The sequence below is a fragment of the Channa argus genome, chromosome 9 (genome assembly GCF_033026475.1).
Source record: "Channa argus isolate prfri chromosome 9, Channa argus male v1.0, whole genome shotgun sequence".
Lineage (NCBI taxonomy): Eukaryota > Metazoa > Chordata > Actinopteri > Anabantiformes > Channidae > Channa > Channa argus.
The window spans coordinates 19,436,726-19,457,261 of NC_090205.1; the positions used below are offsets into that span (position 1 = coordinate 19,436,726).

General features: G+C 40.1%; 1 protein-coding gene across 1 annotated transcript; it reads left to right on the plus strand.

Annotated features, from left to right (window-relative positions):
- Window positions 1-1,173: 1,173 nt before the first annotated feature.
- LOC137132752 (TSC22 domain family protein 1-like) lies at window positions 1,174-14,994 on the plus strand. Its single transcript, XM_067515670.1, has 2 exons — window positions 1,174-4,669; window positions 13,739-14,994. Exons 1-2 carry the CDS (start codon window positions 1,962-1,964, stop codon window positions 13,854-13,856), a joined length of 2,826 nt encoding a protein of 941 aa, XP_067371771.1. The 5' UTR covers window positions 1,174-1,961; the 3' UTR covers window positions 13,857-14,994.
- The last annotated feature ends 5,542 nt before the right edge of the window (window positions 14,995-20,536 follow it).

Here is a 20,536-nt window from a genome sequence, read left to right on the forward strand (position 1 = left end):
GCACGAGTCAGCATGTGCAGACTGACCGGTCTGCTGCTATACAATGGCAAACGCAGCAAGCTACAAAGCACTGTGTGTTCTGACACCTGTTGATCACAGCCAACATTATTATTCTCATGCTGAAGTTGTTGCTGAATATCTTTTAAGTCTGCCTGCTTAGCCCATAATAACTCAAACTGTTTTGCTAACCTGCAAAATACTCAGTAAATGTGCTTTTATGCTACAATGCACTTTTCTATAATTGATTTAGTATAAGTCTCTGTAGCCTACATATATTTTTTGTCCAGCTATGTTCAAGATTCATCTATATGATTCCTCGGAAGCAAAACACTATGTACTGCTGGACTCACTCGAATATAGGTATAGAATCGAGGCACCATATTTAGATTTTATTATCTGTAAAATATTGTAATATCATAATTAGATATTGTAAATATTGGATCTTGGTTTCAGAAGACACATGAATATTCTAATGAGAATGTATTCAGAGATTAACAGAAAACAACAGCAGAACAAAAAATGGAGATCTCTGACTAGTTTAACACTAATTCACTTACACCTACAGCGGCAACATTACAGACCAACAAATGTGTGCATTTCTCTCTCTCTCTCTCTCCAATAAGAGAGAGACCCAAAACATCATCTGTGTGTAGAATAATCCTTCAGTTCAGTTGACACCTGTGTCTGTAGAGAGATCTAGCAGCTTTCTCTCTCTCTCCGCCTTTGTTTCAGGAAACCTGTTGTGATGTTGATGTTTTGCTCAGTCCATAACAAATGTTCACAACCCATGTGATTTTTCTTCTACTTTCCAATGGGTAGGCTAATGATATTAGTCTTTATTATCGTTAAAGATACAAATTTCTCCCTAAATTATTTCATAACACAATTTACATCTATATGCCTTTTATGCAGAATTATTCATCCCAGAGATTATTATAAATATGTATTTTTACCATACAGCATTAAAATGTACCAGTACGTAATCTATAATTATATCTATAAAGGCATATATTTTCCCACGTATGTTTCCTTCGGTGTAATATTTCAATGAAATCACCCAAACCTATTTTTTGGGAGCGCCCTTTGCTCGGCACTTTCCGGAACTTTTCGTCGGTGTTCACGTCGGGCTCGTCGTCGCCTCTCCCAGACTGCTTTATGTTTGGCAGCAGGGACCATGCGCGGTCGCCATATTACAGAGCACCTCTCCCCTCCAGCCCCGTCACAGCACAGAGCTACAGCGGCGGTGCAGGAGGCTACATACTGAACAACGTTACCGCTGGGGAGGACCAGTGATACAGCAAAACCAACGGCGAGCCGATGATTCAGTGGAGTGGATTAAACCTCTGAACGCCGCATTTAAGTGATCGTAATTGCTTTTACACCCTCGTGCACAGAAACAAAGGTTGCTTGTTTTCATTTTTGGGGGTTTGAAGTAACCGAGCAGTTAAAACGACTCACTCTGTGTTTAGCTAGCCGGTGATGGAGACTGGCAGTTAGCTAGCTGACGTTCCTCCCCTGTCAAGCTAGCATATAATATAGCGTTAACTTACTTTGCTGCTATTTTGCTTTTTAGTGTGAGCCAATTACGACATTGCTTCTAGTTACAAACCCGCAAAATGTTACTTTGCGTTTAACAAAGGCTCGGACAGATAACAGTGGCCGTTATCAGGTGAATAACAACTGCCAACAGCTGACGTTAGCTTGCTAGCTACTCAGCAAGCGGCCACTAGCTTCTTTTGCCTCGCTAGCTGTTACTGGAGAGTACTAAATCGTGGAGGGGAGGCTGTAAATATTGGCACAACGTCGCCTGATATTTGAGTAAAGCCATCGGACACCTGCTTCAAATATTTATTTTTGATTGTGTTGTCTGTTGACTGTAGTTTTGTCAAAACGGCGCCGTTAACGAACTGCAACCTTATTGCATACTGTCAGAGACCAACTACCCCCCGGATTCTCTCGAAATGCATCATCCGGACCCCGCAGGAGACTCTGGCAGTGTTAGAAAGATGGCGCACCCGACTGTCTTTCACAGAAGGGGTAGCAATACAGGCAGCGGGAGCGGCTCCGCGCTGTCAACACCGGCGAACCCGGTGGTCAATAACAGTCACGTCTCTGTCGATGATTATCAACCCCCACTGTTGATTCAGTGCCAACCTCCTGCTGGTTCATCTTCCCCGGGTCCCCATCACCCCCCTCCACACAGCCTAAATCTGCATTGTCAGCCACAGCCTACACAGTCCACTGGTGCTCAGATGAAAAAGAAGAGTGGTTTCCAGATCACAAGTGTGACTCCAGCACAAATATCTGTGAGTACCAACAACAGTATTGCAGAGGACACAGAAAGCTATGATGACTTGGATGAGTCTCACACAGAGGATCTGTCATCTTCTGAAATCCTTGATGTGTCACTCTCCCGAGCTAATGAAACAGTTGGAGCAGAGAGAAGCTCTTCAGAGGAGACACTGAATAATTTCCATGAGGCAGAGACCCCAGGAGCTGTTTCCCCCAACCAACCTTCACACCCCCATTCCCTGAACCAGCCTCAACACCATAGTGGGGGCATGGTGAATGGAACTGTGCATCCTCAACATCCTAACCATGCCCAGGTCTACTCTCTGCCCTCTGGGCCTGGGAGCACTGCATCTGTCCTCACCTCTGGAGCATTACCTTGTGTCACCCAGAAAATGCCTTCTAATGTGGGGGGGGCTCAAGAGAATGTTACGCAGACTGCCCCTCCAAACATTGTTGCTCAGCCTGCAGGGATAGTGCCCTCAGGATCTGTCCCTGGAATGCACAGCTCTGCCATGGGCAGTACAGTTAGCATAGTTAATCCCCAGAGCAGCAGTGTTAGTAGTGTGAATATATTGAGTTCTGCCAGTGTGCCTGTGAGAGGGGCAATCAGCACAAGTGTTAGCAGTAGCAGTGGTGGCTTTCCTCTCAATGTGATAAGCAGCAGTGGAGGAAGTGGAGCTGGTGGTGGTGTGGTTGGAGCAGTTGGGAGTAATCCTATGACCACCACTAATGTCAGCATGATCCAGCAACACCAAAACGTCAACTCCAACATCGCTATGGTTAATACGACTACTACAGCTGCTGCTGTTGTCAGTGCCTCTGGAGGGGTGGCTCTGTCCAGTGGGATGCAGGGAAGAGTTGGGTCTGCTGTGATACAGCCAGTAAGTGCCCCTGTCACAGCTGTGGCCACAGCACCTGTATCATCTACTCCTGTTCAACCTGCCTCAGCTCTAGCCACTGTGGTGGCTGCCACCAGTTCTCGCTTCAGGGTGGTGAAGCTGGACTCTAGCTCTGAGCCCTTCAAGAAGGGCAGATGGACATGTACAGAATTCTATGACAAGGAAACTCCAGCTTCTGCTCAAAGTTCTTCTGCATCTGACACTGGGTCTCTCAGCATGCGTCAGTTTGTCTCTGACAGCATTACTGGTGCCTCTGAGAGAGAAAGCACAAGTGGTAGTTCTGTGAGTAGCACTATGAGTACACTGAGCCATTATACTGAAAGTGGAGAGGCTGGGGGACCACTAGTACCCCAGCATGCCCAGGATTATGTCTCCCCTCCTCAGGGCTTTCAAGGAATCCTCCCCAGTGGCTTAAGCATGGGAATATCCCAACCCCAAATCCACAGCCAAGATATTACTCAACATGTGAAGACTACTGTAGCTCCCTCAGTTCCTACCAACATTCACCAACCTGCTCCAATGCCAGGCCACCAGACCACCGCTGGACTTCCTATGCCAGCTGTACCTCAGCAGCAGCTCACCTATGCCCAGGCAGTTGCTAATCAACCCCCAAGCTCAACACAGGGCATAGTGGGAGTTCAGCAGCAGAAGATGGGCTATGTCCCCCTGCCACAGCAGCCATCTGCTGCCCCAAAAGCAGTCCCAGTGCAGATGAGACCACCTGAATACACCCAGCCCCACCAAGGTATCCCCCAAGTTACTACTTCTCAATCTCTGTCCAACCAAGTTGTATCGGCACCCTCTGGGCCAGCTAATGGAGCATGTCAGATGATGGCAGGCCCTCAGCAGTCACAGGCACTACTTCACACCCAGCCCCAGCAGCCTTCCTCCCTTCAGACTGCAACCTCCAGTATACCCTCTCATGTTGGAGTAACAGGTCTTGGCCAGCAGCCGCAGAACGTTCCTGGCCATCTGGATTGCCAGCAGCAGAAGCCACAGTCACTTCCCACATTAATACAAAACCCAGTCCTGGGCACCCAGCTGTCTGCTTCAGTGCACCAGAGCCAAGTGTCTGCACCGAGTGTGCCTCCTCCTAACCTTCAGAGTGATCCCCAGGCCCAGCCCCAAGCCCACAACACTGGGAATACTGGTAGGATGCCCCCACAAGGTGTTCCTCACAGTCAGCCGTCTTCTGTCACCTTGCCCCACGATCACAGCAGTGCCCAGTCCCTCACTCATGCTGCCAAGGCAAGTGCTCTGTATGCTAGTCTGCCCACCTTCACCACCACTCAACTGCAGGATGCCCAGCGTCTCCTCATGCAGCATCACTCTGTTCTGTTGGGGCAGCCGAAGTCATCCAGCGGGGAAGCTGGGTCTGGATCAAGCACTGGCCAGGGTCAAGAAGCTGAGGGCAATACCACAGCCAGTGCCTTAACTGCATCAGTTAGTCTGAAGGCTGTTGATGGCGAGGAGGATGGGTAAGACCTCTTACTTCTTTACACTTTTTGTTAAATGTTATTTTATTGGTTTCATCAATATTGGTAAATGGGTGTTAAACTCATTCATTAAATCTAGATGATTTAACTGTTTTCTGTGGCAGCCATGATGCATGTGAAGTGTTGTTGTTTTAGATAGACAGCAGACAGTGGCCAGGCTGCCACAGTCTGCCTGCCTTCCCTCACTGGGACATAGTGCAGGGCTCAGCTGGATGTGACATTTCTTGTCTTTTATCAAGTGGCTGCAGTGAGTCGACATTTTACCTAGCTGGTCGGCTTGCTTCCAGACTGTCTTCCCTACAGGGCACAATTTCTGCTGGTTGCACAGTTTGTTGTACACATACTCAGCACATTTGTTATTGAAAAACAGGAAGCATGGCAAAGGCTGTGCGATTATTTCATTAGTGAGTATAAGAATAACTTTAATTTTGCAGATGAAACAACACATAGCTAATTATATAAATATATTATATCCATCTCTCATAGCATGGCTTAAAACTAGTCTTTTTACCCTCTGATGATCTCATGAGAATGAGACGGTGGTTTTCTTGTGTCATGAAAAATATAGCACAGCAGCCTTTACTTTCAGTGAAAGCTTATTGATTTTATTAAGTGTTCCTTTCCTTGCTCACCACCGTCTCCCTTTTCCCTAATCACTCCATCACTGCTCCCACTACAGTTTGCTAGTGATTTATGATATGACTCAAATGAAAATCATGTGGAATGTCGTCTCAATAATACGTTTTAAGAACTCATTTGAAGTTAGGAATTTTAATCACCTTGCAGCAGCAGGGAATTTCTCACCTTTCAGTCACTGCTAACAACCCTAAGCTGTTTTTCCTGACTTCTGAAATTGTTACTTCAGCCCTAACCCTATTAGCTTAAAGGTTATGTATCATCATCTGAGTTATAATAAATGGAAAGATTTGATGACTGGTAATATAGAAGAAAACATTGATGCAGTGATGTTAGTTTTGATACAGTTATCAGTTAGATGGATAGTGAAGGATGGCTAGTGTTCTCACATGATGTTTAACTCTGAGGAATGTGAAATCTATGTGGGATCAGGTGGATTATTGTCTTTCATGATAAGCAGTATTTGGGTGAAACCAAAGACTGTGTCACAAATGAAAAGATTGTCTCCGGTTTTGACACCAGGAAGAATGGCTAAATAAAGGTACAAATATATTATGTAGTTAACAAGCTATCACATAAGTAGAAGTAGATCATAGAGCCTGCTGGTGTCTGTCCACAGAGGGGTGTCTGCAACTGACACTGCCTATTATTCTGCCAGTCTTAGAGGTTGTTTAAGGACAAAAATGTCATGCAGAATGCACCACCAGTAACAGCACATAATCATGAACGGATGCAAACACACACTTTCTTGCACATTTAAGTAACCTATCTAGGTATTGTTGGTTGATGTTGATATTTCACTGATTAATGCAACTCTTATAATATTACCTAAATACCACTTTACAGTGGTCGGAGTTAAGCTTTAGTTTTTGTGCTGAAGCTTCCTAGAATCACTTTTTGGTTTGAGACTGTGTATTCTTAACATAATTTCTTTAAGTTGAGGAATTGTTTAAATTATAACTGCAGATAAAAACACTTTAATTATCCACAATGTTACTACTGTGAACTCTGTGATATTACTTCAACATGGTGATGAACTAAAGCTGGAGGATGTGTGGCTCTTCTGGGCTTACCTACAACTTGAAAAAGCTTGTTGTATGCTGAAGATCTTGTGTTCAGGAGAAAATAAAATGGCATGTAGTTCAGTTTGTAGTTCAATGTGTGTCAGCCTAAAACATGGGCCCAGTGTGTGTGTGTGTTTTATTTATCTATTTTTTTCTTTTAGTTGCAATTATCAGGACAGAATTTCTAGAATTATGAAAATAAAGTTTTATAAATCATCACATCAACAACATGCCTATGTAACAAAATAGGCAACTGGGGAGTTGCAGTTCATGTTGTCTCATTCGTGATCCCTGTAAACCTACAGTATTTTAGGTTTTGTGATGAATGACTCTGTCCCCATATATCCCCACTTAAGGCACAGCTGTATAACTGCAGGATCTATTTTGTGTGTGTGTGGGCTGCTGTCGATTAGCTGCAGGGGTTTCTAAGACATGGTGAAATAGTGATGAAAGCAGCGGCAAATGACTAATGTCCTTAGTAACATGTAACGTGTGAGAGCAGGTATTCTTACATAGTCATAGTTACCGCATGTACGTCTTTGTATGTGAGGATGTGGTTTTACCCGTGTGACTGTGCATTGACGTTCTGTAGTTTTTGTTTAAAACGTTTGGATGGAAGACAGTCTTTCGATGGTTGAGAGGCAATATAAGATGGTTAGCAAAGGTGGTTTAACTTCGTAGGACCTGGGTATAGGACAGAAGTTAGCGTTTGGATCAACTTGGCATGTGATATTATTTTCTGCTATAATTTTTTAAAGCTCTTTTTTTAAAATACCCTTTCAAGTTTATAGTATAAATTTAGTTGCTGATGATTATTGTGATTATTTATATTTATGATGTAGTTTTGGTGAAATGTGTAAAAAGTTGGTGTATTATATTGTTTAGCTTCTTCACAGTTGATTAATTAACAGATAACTATTTTTTGATAGAACATCTTTCAACTGAGTACGTCTGAGTTTGGTTTTCCTTAGCCACTGCTTTGTTCTGAAAAACTTGCATGTGGACACGCTAGCCCTGTCATACAAACGTATTAAATATCCAAAGTGCTTCGTCTTAACAGTAACTCAGGCTTTCAATGATGGATCAGTATTAGTTAATGTTAGCTAATTAGCTCTCACCTTTGCTTTGACAAGGAAGAATTTCTTATATTTCACCTCCTGAACTGCAGCAAGTGAAAACATGCACATTAAATACTTTCACCCTAGAGGCTTTGTAATCGGAACAATTCATTTGTTCTATTGAGTTGATGTTTAGATGAGTTGATGAGGTGTGATGTTTCTGCCCTCTAGGCCTCAGCACAAGTCACGTGACTAAGAATCCTTGGCAAACAAACCTTCTTTGTTTGCATCTATTTTGCCAATCCCTGCTGTGTCAAGGCAGTTCTCTTACTAAAAGGAATGAGGATGCTGAATTATTTTTTTTAAAATGCAGGACTATTGGTGGTCAGAAGTGCGTGCGTGCGTGCGCGTGCTCACAGGAATGTGGGCTGGCTGGCAATGTGATGGCTATCTGCTGCTGCTGGCTGTTTTGAATGTAATCTTCTCCCCTGGCAGCATAGAGGGCTGGTGTGCACTGGGCCTTTTGGTCATTGTGCGAAGATCAACCAGATTCACAAAATTTACAACACACACACAGGAAGTGACTCAACCTCACCCAGCCCAACTTATTCAGGTCTGCTGAAGCTAGTTGAGAATACTGTGCATCATTATTTCAGCTGTGATGAATCCTACCCTTGGGTTGTTACTTTTTGTTTCATTTTGTTTTGTTTCCTTTTTGTTAATATTTAGTTTTTAGATAGTTTTGTTTGAGCTTTGAGCTGGTGACATTTCTATCATTGTATAGCTGGCACCCAGTAAAATATGTTGTTCTGCTTCCAAAAACCAGTGTGTTGTTGCAACTTATTCTGCAGCAAGCTTTCCATTAGAGATATTATAGACATTGCCAACATCTTGGTTTGTATTTTCAGCCCAGATTTTTTTCATACCCACATCTGTGAGTTCAGAGGTCACCCTGTGATGTGCTGGACCTAATTCATTGTAACTGTTTCTCTTTAGCTAGCTATAATTGTGTCCAAAGTGTGTTTGTTCACACTTAGGTGGATGTACAGTGGATATAAAAAAGATACCTGTCCCCCCAGAAAGTTATCATTTTTTCCAAAGTCACACAAGTAGTTAAATTGAGGTCACAGAACGTATTTACAGGATTATAGTACAAGCACACTTGTATATGGAAGGTCCAGTTAGCCGAGAATTCATATCCTGGCCAAAATCTACACCATGAAAACAAAAGAGCACTGTAGTCAACTGTGAAACATTGTTGAATAAGGAATTAAGGGGATGGATACAAACCCAATTCTGTTCATTGAATTCCATGACATATGCTGCATGTAACCAGCACCTAGCTGGGTCCTCCTCAGCAGAACATTTCTTATTAGTTATCATTGTGATTTTGAGAAAGCATCAGAAGTCAAATATTCTAAGCAAAGAGGAGTATGCAGTGCATGACACAAAAAGGCATTCAGACTGATTTTATTGAAAACAATTGTCTGGAAATGCTCAATTGAATTTATTTTTTCACAGTAAATTAATTTATATTGATCAGGCATGGTCTTTTATTTACAGCTCTGGTTTGTCCAGAGTGTCACATCAGTGAAGTTTCACCAAAAGTAAACAGCATTTGTTATTTGTTATGTTGCTGACACCTCCCCCATTTCCCACCACAAAGACCAAGCCAGAGAACACCAGAACACCACAGAGCAACAGGCTGCGTAGATGTGAGAGGGGGATGTCTCACTACACATTATTTAACATTTACTGCGGTTTTTAAGCCAGGTGATGAAAGTACCAGTGGCAAGTTAAAACCAAACAAGGAGACTGGGGGCAGTTCAGACCACTCATCTGTGCAAAACCCCCATATAAATCATTGCACATATTTTTCCATTGCTTATTTGTACGCTTTGTGCAGATGCGTCATTGATTTCATTTGTCTCAGCCCCCTTCTTGCTGATGGTTTATTTTTCCATCAATAAACAGGATTGTTACACTTAAGAGTCAGATGGGAAAACTAATGGCTTTTAATGGATGTTAATGGATTGTGTTTTTTAGACTGCCTTTCATCTACAAGAAAATGACCCTCCCATCCCTAAATGCATGCGCGCTAACTTGCACGCATATACACAATATGTAACCGTTTTCGACAAAACTGCTGCTGTTGTTTTTGCCCTTGTTCTTCTTGTAACTGTATGTTACAAACAGAAATGGTTAGATTACTGCCTTTTAATAATGTTTTACCACGGTTTCACTAAGAGGGTTTATAGCATTAAAATAAATATGTATGTTTCAGTTCATATCTGTTATCATGTTTTGTATAATGTAAAGATAGGATATGCCATAAAATGGGATTGATGAATGTTTAATGTTGAACCACACATATTAACTTTCAGGTTTTAGTGGTCCATTGCTGTGATTCTTCTAAACATTTAGGCAATGTGCTGAATCATGGCCGACATTCCTGTGGCCAGGACACTGTCCAGTCAGCTCCAGGATTTGCACGTGTGCACACACAGACACATTCAATAATACAGAAAATGCAGTGGATGAATTTGCCATCAGCATAAGCCATCCTGTCCCGTTCTCCTCCAAATCTTCCATGTCGTTTGTTTTATGTCTCAGTTTGTTGTGTTATACGTATTTGTTTTTTCAGTCTTTCAAGGATTAAAGTTGCCAAGGTCATCCTAGGATGACAGCAAAATTACTCACTATAGAAATTTTACACATAACTTTGATTCATATTGCAAAAGACTACACATGCTACACCAAAGAAATTATTTTTCTAAAGGCACACTGCTCTAAAAGGTAACACGTTTCTTTATCCCAAAGCTTGTGGTTGAAGTATTTTACAACAATTTTCCCTTAAAGTGCTCCACCAGAGATTTCACTAATACGCAGTTAACTGTTCTGCCTCAAACCTCTGTACACATAAGTCTCAGAGTATTTGGCACTATATATATCTATATCAAATTTCTATTATTTCTATTCTATTATTTATTTTTTTGCTTGCTTTACAAACACGTCACACAGTGGTGTGGTGTGTCTGGCCAATGTGTTTTGTTTATTTTATTTTATTTTTTAAATAATTTTGGGACAACGGAAGTCACAGAGCAAATCCGGCTTGCAGTTTGACAGACATTGACTATAAGTAGAGGAAATTCATTGTTGCTTTGAGTGTGAGTATTGCTCAAAATAGCTAAGGTTATCCTGTAGTGTTTTTAAAGATCTATTATTTAAAAAATCTATTATGACAACCCAAATTTAATAACATTTTGAATTTGAATCTGATTTTGAATTAGTCATATTACAGAGATGGTTTGTGGTGTCAGACGAATTACATTTAAACTTGAATTGTGCGTGAAATGGAATTAGACAGTTTACAATTCTGCTGAAAATCAATGATTAGGCAGTATTAAAGTGTCATCAAAACCACAAAGGTAGCTTGTAATAATTGTTGTATGGTCAAATGGGGTCATTATTTCAATTACAAAAAACAGGCCCAGGAGTTGATCCCATATATGGCAACTTGTTTCTTATTACAGTAAAGCTGGCTATGTACCCTGCCAGCTATTGTAGTAAATATTAGTTCTAATTAGCGACATGTGTGGTGTCCCCAAGCTCTGTGTATTAATAACTGATGTAATGTATCTGCTTTGCTCAAGTTAATGGACTGATAGTTTAAGCTGCTCTGCTGGTCTGTGATGATGTGAGAACTTCAGCCACTGAGTATCTTTTCCCATTGGGTTTGATATTCATTCACTCTAGCTTTGTGTGAGCTAATCCCCTTTTCAATGGTCTGTGGCTGAATGAAGGAGGCCGCTGAAAGAAGCGGGTGACTCCACCCACCCATGTTTTGCTCTCAGTAGTCTAGCCAGCTGCTTCTCATCTTAGTGTGAATAAAGCACAGCACAGGAACATGTCTGTGTCCAGTACGTTTAACTTATATGTACTTTAATCAGAGTTCAGTCCCATATAGGTTTATTTATTAATTTAGGTACCCCATATATTGGTGGGTATGTAATATTTTATTCTTTCTTCTTCTCAATTAGTTTTTTAAATAAATGTCAACATTGTACTGCATCAATGTTTGAATTGGTGAACAAATCTCAGACAATGGTAAAATATAATATTGGCTTTCCTGTTGCCATTTTCTTCCACTCTCTTTTGATCTCAATACTGTGTTGAAGCACCGTGTCTGTGTTCAGAACTCTCTTCACCCCCCCACTTCAGTTTAGAATGAACTTTATCTTCTGTTAACATATCCAGTGGAGCTTCTGTGGTTGCTGTTGGCACTGTTACAGAAGCATTATTACAAATTGTAGTCTGCCTTGAAACAAATTTCACCCCCCCCGTAAACAGTTCTGTACTGCCCTCTTTTGGTTGGCAAGCAGAGAACTGCCTGGAGAATCAGCCTGGTGTATGTAAGCCAGGCTGATTCTCACACAGTTAGAGCATGAGTGAAGGTGTGAATGCCTTTTGTTTTGTTTTGTTTTTAGTTACTTTTGACTCTGGTTTCAGAGTCTGTATGTCTTAGCACAGGCAGAATGGCCAGTTTATGAGCAAACTGTGATCCACTCATTTCTGGACAAAGTTAGTTAGCTGAACTACAAAGTTTGTGTTTTAGGTTCCCCCTACTATGGTAAGAGTACTGTGTAAATTTCTCTTCATCTGCGTTAACTAAGAATGAAACGTTTTCATTTTTAATGAATTGTTTTTTTTTGGGTTATCCTCAGTATATTTTCTGAGTTGAGTCTTTTTACTAAGCTGAGAAAGTGACTTTTAGTTTTTACTTGCTTTCTGGATAAAGGTTGCACTATATACTTTTAAGTTATCATTTATTGTGTGTTCTGTCATATACATATGTCTTTTTGGGTATGACGTGCCAACCTTTGCACACCTGGATTGCGGGATTTTCTGTCATTTGTCTTTGCTAATCCTCTCAAATCCTCCGCTCAGTCAGGTTGAATGAGGACTATCAGTTTACAGCCATTTTCAGGTGTTCAGAGTAGTCAATAGGGTTCAAGTCAGGGCTCTGGCTTGGCCACTCTAGGACATTCACACAGTTGTCCCTAAGCACTCTGTTGTCTTGGCTGTGTGCTTAGGATTGTTGTCATGTTGGAAGGTGAACCTTTGTCCCAGTGTGAGGTCCTGAGTGCCATGGAACAGGATTTCATTAAGGAGATCTCTGGTCAAGCTGAATGGAGTGAAGAACAGTCTCCCAGCCCCTACTACTGAAAACCACCAAGACAGCATGATGCTTCACTGTTAAAATGGTATTTGGCAGGTGATTAGTGGTGCCTGGTTTCCTCCAGGCATAATGCTTATCACTGAAGCCAAACTGTTAAATCTAAGTATCATCATGCCAGAAAATCTTGTTCCTCACAGTGTGGGAGTCCTTTAGGTGCTTTTCTGCAAAACCCAAGTGGGCTTACATGTGTTTGGACTGAAGAAAGGCTTCCATCTAGCCACTCTGACATACAGTCCAGATTGGTGAAGGGCTACAGTGGTGATTTTTCATCTGGAACATTTTCAAAGGAGATCCTTCCTTCCTGAAGCGCTTTACAGACATAGTTGGATTCTGACAGTATTCTGACCTTGTCAGGAGGGGATTTATCTGCGAACAAAAATTTTCTGAGTGAGATGGTGCAGACAGACTTTATCCGTCGAGCCCCGTAGTGCAGTGTCCATATTATGTGCGTGAGCTTGTTCGTGTAGCATGCTGCTCTGTCCCAAATCATTTGGAGGATAAAAGTGAGTAAGTGGGTGTGTTGATGACATCTGTCACTCAACTGCTATTGTAGTCAAGTAATAGAAAGTTGTGTTTTTTTTTTGTTTGTTTATTAGATGCATGGCTCTGATGGGCTGTAAACTAAACAGTTTCCCACAGTTTAAGTTTCTTTCCACTCCTGTGCATGCTGATTGCTCACGGAAATTAGTGGATTTTCACACATAGGGATGGTTCTTACTCAGGCATTCTACCACTTTTGTGAAATGCTACTCCGGACAATGTCTAGGGTAAATTGTCCAGAGTTCATATGTGAAACAGGCTTTACTAAGGCCCTTCTCCCCTAATTGCTCAGTTTGTCTGGGTCACCACCTCAGGCAAAAGCCCTGGTTGTGCCAAACCTCTCCCATTTGAAAATTAGGCAGGCCACTATGCTCAGGAACCTGCAGTGAAGCAGAACTTTTTTTGGAGTAGCCTTTCCCAGATCTGTGTCTCACATTACTTCTGTTTCTTATCTTTGCAGTTCCTTTGACCTCATGGCTTTTGTTCTGATACAGTATTCCTTGTCATCTCTTAGGTCTTTTAAAGAAAAGTGTCCAAAGCCTCTCCAAATCTTGCCAAATCAATTTAATTTGCCACAGGTGGACTTCAGTCAAGGTGCAGAAACAACTCAGCAATCATCAAGAGACATTTAAGGCCCCTGAAAAAATTGCCACTAGATGGTGCTGTTTATTACCTTATTTCTATTCAATTTCAAGGCATCTTGTATTATCCAGTGAGATGTGCATTTAGAGCTTTAACAATACTGCACTCTGTAAATATATAGATTTCTCAGATGTCAACGGAAGCTCTGGCTTCTAAATGTATATTCATAGTGTAATCCTGGATGATACCTCATGAGTACAGCTTGTATGAGTAATGCAATATTAAACTTTAAAATTTTAATGAATTCTGAAGACTAACTGTGATGATTTCAGCGGATGGGACCTTCATATATAATTCTAACAAAGAGCAAGATTAAGCTATTCCTCTCTTCCTTTGATTTATATGATCAAAATGGTTGATTTTCTTAGACCCAATTTAGCTGCATATTCCCAGTTACTAAAAATGTAAATATGCAGTTACCATAATTTCTGTATGTGTTCTTCTTGGTGGAATAATTGTATCCTTTACAAGATCTGTAACAAAACTGTTCTTTTTTTGTCCAAATGTTATCTTTAATTGAGCTGTGTGTCACTGAGTGTTAGAAATAAGTCTCCTCCAACAGAATCTGTGCACATGTCTCTGAAGGACAACTCTTGGTAACGTCTGACAAGTTAGGACACCTCCAGAGCTCTCCAACAGTTTCCTCGAGATGAAAGTGATTTCCTAAATTAGAAATCCATATACATTTTTACCCTAAGACACCACACTAAATATGGGCCTTTATCTTATGTGTACATATTTTTATTTTTTGACCTCATCTATATTAGATTTAACATTAATCTGAAGAATCCATCCTATTTCAGGAGCTTCTACTTTGATGGCAGCCACTCACTATTTTCTATGAAGCAACTTGACCCAGACACCAGAATACCAGGGCTTTTAACTTGAATTTTGATTTGTTACCAGAAGATGGCAGTGTAGATTTCTTCCTGTGTACAGTTGTGTTTACTCCTATTGAGGTTGAGCTGTGTAGTCAAACTGTACATAAGGTCATTTGGTTTATGGTGAACTTTCCTCCTGTAGTGGTAAATTTGCAGTTTCTGCTCAGAAACCAAAGACCACCTTCATTAGATGTAAAATGTAAAGTGTGAGTGTGAAAATAAGGGGCAACACTATGAAGTGATAAGCTGTAATTAAATTTGACCTGCGTGTAGCTGTTAAAGCACTTTTTTTTTTTTTTTTTTTGGTATATGACATTGTGGAATTTGTATTGCTGGAAGGGCAATTACATGCAATAACCTCTGTAAAGGTGACAATTTCCAGTGCAGTCGCAATTAAAGTGGCATACTAATAGTGAGATTGTCTATATTGGCCTGTAAACCCATTAAGGAAACAACGATTTGTTACTAAGCTGTGCTTATGATGGCTCTGCTGTCGTCAGAGATTAAGGCCTAGTGAAGGTGGAGTCAACATTAGTTAATCCATTCTTTACTTGCAGTTTTGCATAAGGAACCACAAATGAAAAGGGAAATGGGTCACTACTAAAAGCCCACTTTTAGGGTTATTGATTTGATGAACTTTCCCTGACCCTGACAGTTGATTGAAAAAGCAGTTTGTTACATAATATTTAATGGTTAACAATACAACTGTTTATCTGCAGATGTCAGATCATTTTTAAATAGAAGAACTTTAAGGCGAGGCCTAGATGGGTGGTAAATTTAACAATAAAAATATATTTACTGGCCAGTCGGAGCCAAAAAAATATGTATAAACACTGACCCTTCAGCAATGGTGGTTTCAATACCATAGTTTAAGTTATAACAAATATACAGTCTCAACTGCAATGGTAATTGGTTGGATAGACAGCATGGGAGCAGTTACAGAGACTTAGAAGAGGGACAACACAAACAAATGTCCAAGCTCACTTATGCCACTTACTAACATTATCTATAACTTAAGGAAGAATTCTGCAAACATCAACATATATTTGTCCTGGACTTCAAGTGCAATTAAAAATAATAGCAGAATTAAAATACAAAATATTGCAGGATGTTTGCTTTTTTTTTTTTTTTGCGTCCAGTTGTTAAATCTGTTTTGGCATTTCTATAAGGAGACATCAAAATTTTTGCCCTTTTCTTGTCATCTTTTCTGCTGTGGTTAGCATTATTCCTCTCCTGTCATCTGCTCTCTGAGCACTGTGTTCTTTGGCTTTTAATCCTTTTAATGCCAGGTTTCACTCCACATTATTCAAACGTGCTGCTCACACACACACATCAGACACACTTATGTAACTTGGATCTTTTGTATGTGTGAATATCAGACAGGGGGAGCATTCTCAACAGTTTACTTTTTCTGCCAGTGGGTACTGAAGTAAAAACAATGCAGTATAATTTGTTGAGCAACTTGCTAAAGATGCTGTTTCTCAGCACAATACACACAAATGCTTTAAATCAATTACAATTAAATAATACTTGCTGGTTATGCACTAGCTGCTTTCTCACATCTCTTCATTACAGCTGTCTTATCTTGATTCTGCTGGTTCATTCTTTCCCACATGCATAGTGTTTTCTTACGTTTGTGGTTCTGATTGTTGCCATCTCAACAGGTGCCCTTTTGAGTTTTGGAAAATATTTAATAAATAATAATCTAGATTGAGAAGCTAGCTTTATGCCTTGGAGGTAAATAATTAACATTATCTATAATATTTTTTTTTTATCTTTTGTTGGCTTTATTCAATCAGTGGTTTTAAATGAATCAGAATAAACACACACAAAAAACAGTTCATGTATAAGCATATTTCAGCGAAGAACAATGGTCACACTAAATTTGCACTTTAAACATTACTGTCCATAACTGCCTGACAAATCTTTGGCAACATGATCAGTTTTTGCAGAAATTTCAGTGTGATTTCTTCCCAAGCCTTCTCCAGCATTTTCCAAAGGCCTGTTACTGTGGTTGGGCAGTTTTCCCAAACTCTTTGGTCCAGTTTCTCTCGCACCAGTTTGATGAGGTTCAATCTTTTGATTGAGCTGGCCAAGCCTTTACAGAGGGTATTGCTGCAGCTACTTTCTTCTCTAGATAATTCTTACGCAACTGGGAAGAATGCTCGGGGTCACTCTCTTGCTAGAAATTCAAGTTCTCCCTAATCACTTATTGCTTAGTAGGAATGGCATATTTATTCAGTATTAAGTGATATCCATGCTGATTGAGGATCCCCATATCATCATGTTTCTACTTCCATGCTCAACTGATGGTGTTACGCAAGGCACCTATCATCTTTTCATGAGCTATGCAGCTGATGCATGTTCTTCGCTCGTTCGGTCCACAAGACCTTGATCCAGGCAAAAGTCCACTGTTTGTGCATCTTTGCCCACTGCAACCTCTTTTTCTGATATGCCATCATTGGTAATGATTTTTCTTGGCAGCTGTCTATAAGGCCAGCTCTCCTAAGTTTCCTTAGGATTAAATTATTGCAGGAGAATAATAAACAGGTTCTTTGTTTTTTCATAATGTATATTTCAGTGAACACATACAATAATGTCTTTGTCTTTTTCAATTTTTTGCACCAGTCTATATATTATAATTTAACTTTACTATGTTTACTAGCTAGGTTCTTTACATGCTTGCTGGTAGCTTATTTGCATAATTGAATTTTTGTGGCAAATGGCAACAGTTCACATGGTGTGTGTGTGTGTGTGTGTGTGTGTGTGTGTGTGTGTGTGTGTGGACAAAAAAAAAGAGAACTGTTGTTGTGTTTTTGTTTTTTTAAATAGAAATCATGACTGAGTGCCACCACAAATGAAACGGATAGGGATTTAGAAAGCCTATTGTCAGGGTTTTCATGCTGCAGGACCACCCTCGTTTCAAAGTTTGACAAGTATGGCATAATTGTCTTGAATAAGGTACAAGGTTCTTCATAGATCACAAGGGGTTTGTGTCCTTGAAACCAGTTAATTAGTACAGTTTGGCTTGTGTATTTTTGTGCAAAATTATCCCTGGCATGCTAGATTGGTAAGATATCAGCTATGATATGAAATGTAGCCTACAGTTTGGCTTTTCAATTGTAAAAATGTGTTTTCAGTCATTGTGCATACCATTATGTTTTAAATATTTTTGCATTTTAAAGCACAGTTATGTGGAGCTGAGAAGTTGCAAAATTTTTTGAAAGTCAATCAAAGTTGTGACTAACTGTCCTTTCTGTCTTTGTTTCCTGTCCCCAGTTCTTTGAGACAGTATTGCTGAGGCAGTGTTCAAGCTGTGTCTCTGATGCACACTCACAAATATCCCCCTTCTCTACCTCTCTCTCCCTTAGTGTGTGTAATAGTACGACACCAGCACTGAGGACTTGCTGCTGTCAGCCCAAATCTCTCTCTCTCTCTTTCTCTCTCTCCCCCTCTTTTTCTCTCTCTTCCATTTTCTCTCTCTCTCTCTTTTTTCATATATATTGATGGAGGCCAAAATGACCACTCATCATTCCTCCCTGCCTCTCTGACTGACTCACCCAGTAGCTCTCTGTTATTCTCCATAGTCAGGGTGTGACTATGGAAAACCACTGCCAGGATTTACTGGTAAACTCTGTGGGTGCTTTCCACTATCAAACTACAGTTCAGCCAAAAGCCTATACAATTCAGCACTTCAGTAGGGCTCCCTTTTTCATTGCTGGGACATGCCAGGCCTTTTTTTATTAACTTTCAGATTTTACATTTCCCTTCAAAGGCAGAAAATTTCATTGCAGTTCATCTTTTTTATTTTTTAGCCATAAAAAAATAAAAGCAGAAACAAAACTAACATACGTAAATCTAGCACGTCTGATATCATAATCAAAGGAAAACTGGGTAGTTTATTCAATGCAAAAACACTACTTTATGAAGAACTTGCTGTTACAGTTGGCCAGATTTATGCAGGTTAGAAGCTTTTGGAAAGCAGTACATTGTGTATATTACCATGAAAAATAAATCCTGTCATGTGTTTGTTCTCTACTTGACAGTGTATTTTCAAATTAAATTGCCTTTTTTATGTGAAGTGCATTCTTTTAATAGTTTCATGGGCATTGTTTGTTTACACATTAATAATGTTGGTTATCATAACCGTTGTTGTTTTTTTTTTTTTTTCCTTCTTTGTCATCTACAAAGTTAGGCTTCATTTTACAAGTCTTTCAAAACACAAGTCGTGTGTTCTTACACACAAATCACAGAAAGCATAATTGAAACTTTTTTTCTTCATTTGTGATAATGTGACATCTAAGTTTAAAGTAATGTATGGAATTGAGCCTGTGAAGTAGGGCTGGGTGATATATATTGAATTAATTAGACTTTTTGTTTTTGAACAATGTAAAAAATGCCTAAATCAGACAAATTGAGATTACTCCCCCTGCTGTCACTCAAACAGCAGCAGCGGTAGCTCTCTGGAGTTACGATAATAATGTTAGATGTCTGAGTTTCCTTGGAAATTATGGCACGTGTGTTGACTTTGCTAGTCACCAAGCTAGATTAGTGTCAGACGCAGTCGCAGTGACATGGCAATTTCAAATTGACATCTCAGCTCCTCACTCTCTAAATTGCCATTGCCTTTTAAATTCCTTACATGAAAAGAAAGTAAACTGCCGCCATAGAAGCCCAGCTTGCACAGCTGTTTTTTAATAATGTTCACAATAAGTAAAAAGAGAAAATACTTTTAGTAATATTTTTCTTTATTAAGTTGGTACATATGGCCCTGGTTACTGAACACCGTATAGTTTATGTAAAAACATAAATAAAAACAGAATGCAATGATTTGCATATCTCATTAACCCATATTTTATTCACAATAGAAAATAAACAATATAGCAGATGTTGAAACTGAGACCTTTTCCCATTTCATGGAAAATAGTTGCTCATTTTGTGGCATTCCCTCTTCTTTTAACAACTGTCTGTAAACGTCTGGGAAGTGAGGACACCACTTGCTGGAGTTTTTGGAGAGGAGTGTTGTCCCATTCTTGTCTGATGCAGGATTCTAGCTGCTCAACAGTCCTGGGCCTTTGTAGCTTAATATTTTGTTTTATGATGTGCCAAATATTTTCTATCTATTATATCTGGACTGCAGGCAGGCCAGTTCAGCACGCTGACTAAACTGGATGCAGTATGTGGTTTAGCATTCTCTTGCTGAAATATGCAAGGCCTTCCCTGAAAGAGACATTGTCTGGATGGAAGTCTATCTTGTCTAAAACCTCTATGTACCTTTTAGCATTTATGGGGCCTTTCCAGATGTGTAAACTGCCCACGCCATCGGCACTAATGCACCCCCATACCATCAGAGATGCAGGATTCTCCGGATAACAAGCTTGATGGTCCCTCTCCTCTTTAGTCCACAGAACAGGGCATCCATGGTTTCTGAAAAGAATTTTACATTTTGATTCATCAGACCACAGAAACATTTTCCATTTTAAATGAGATTTGGCCCAGTGAACACAGCCACATCTGTCGTCTTTTGTCTTGAATTTATGTAGACAGAAAAAGAACTTCAAACTGATTCATACTGAACATTGAAAACGGATTTAATTTTTGTAACTTAATGATTTCGGCATTTGCCCAACTGTCATTAGCCATTGTGTGCTTTTAACTTTCACTTTGATTATGCATACTTGACCCTTTGAAACCTTTTTGGCCAAAAGGTTGAAAATGGTTTACTGAGAATCATTAGAAACTGTTGTGGTATAGTAATTTTATCTTTTACCCAATATTTAGCATATACA

What these genes read in the sequence shown, in the direction of transcription:
- LOC137132752 (XM_067515670.1), top strand. Translation starts at nt 1,962, where the DNA reads ATGCATCATCCGGACCCCGCAGGAGACTCTGGCAGTGTTAGAAAGATG. An exon ending in GTTGATGGCGAGGAGGATGG is followed by an intron (nt 4,670 to 13,738) that starts GTAAGACCTCTT and finishes GTCATCTCTTAG; the next exon opens with GTCTTTTAAAGAAAAGTGTC.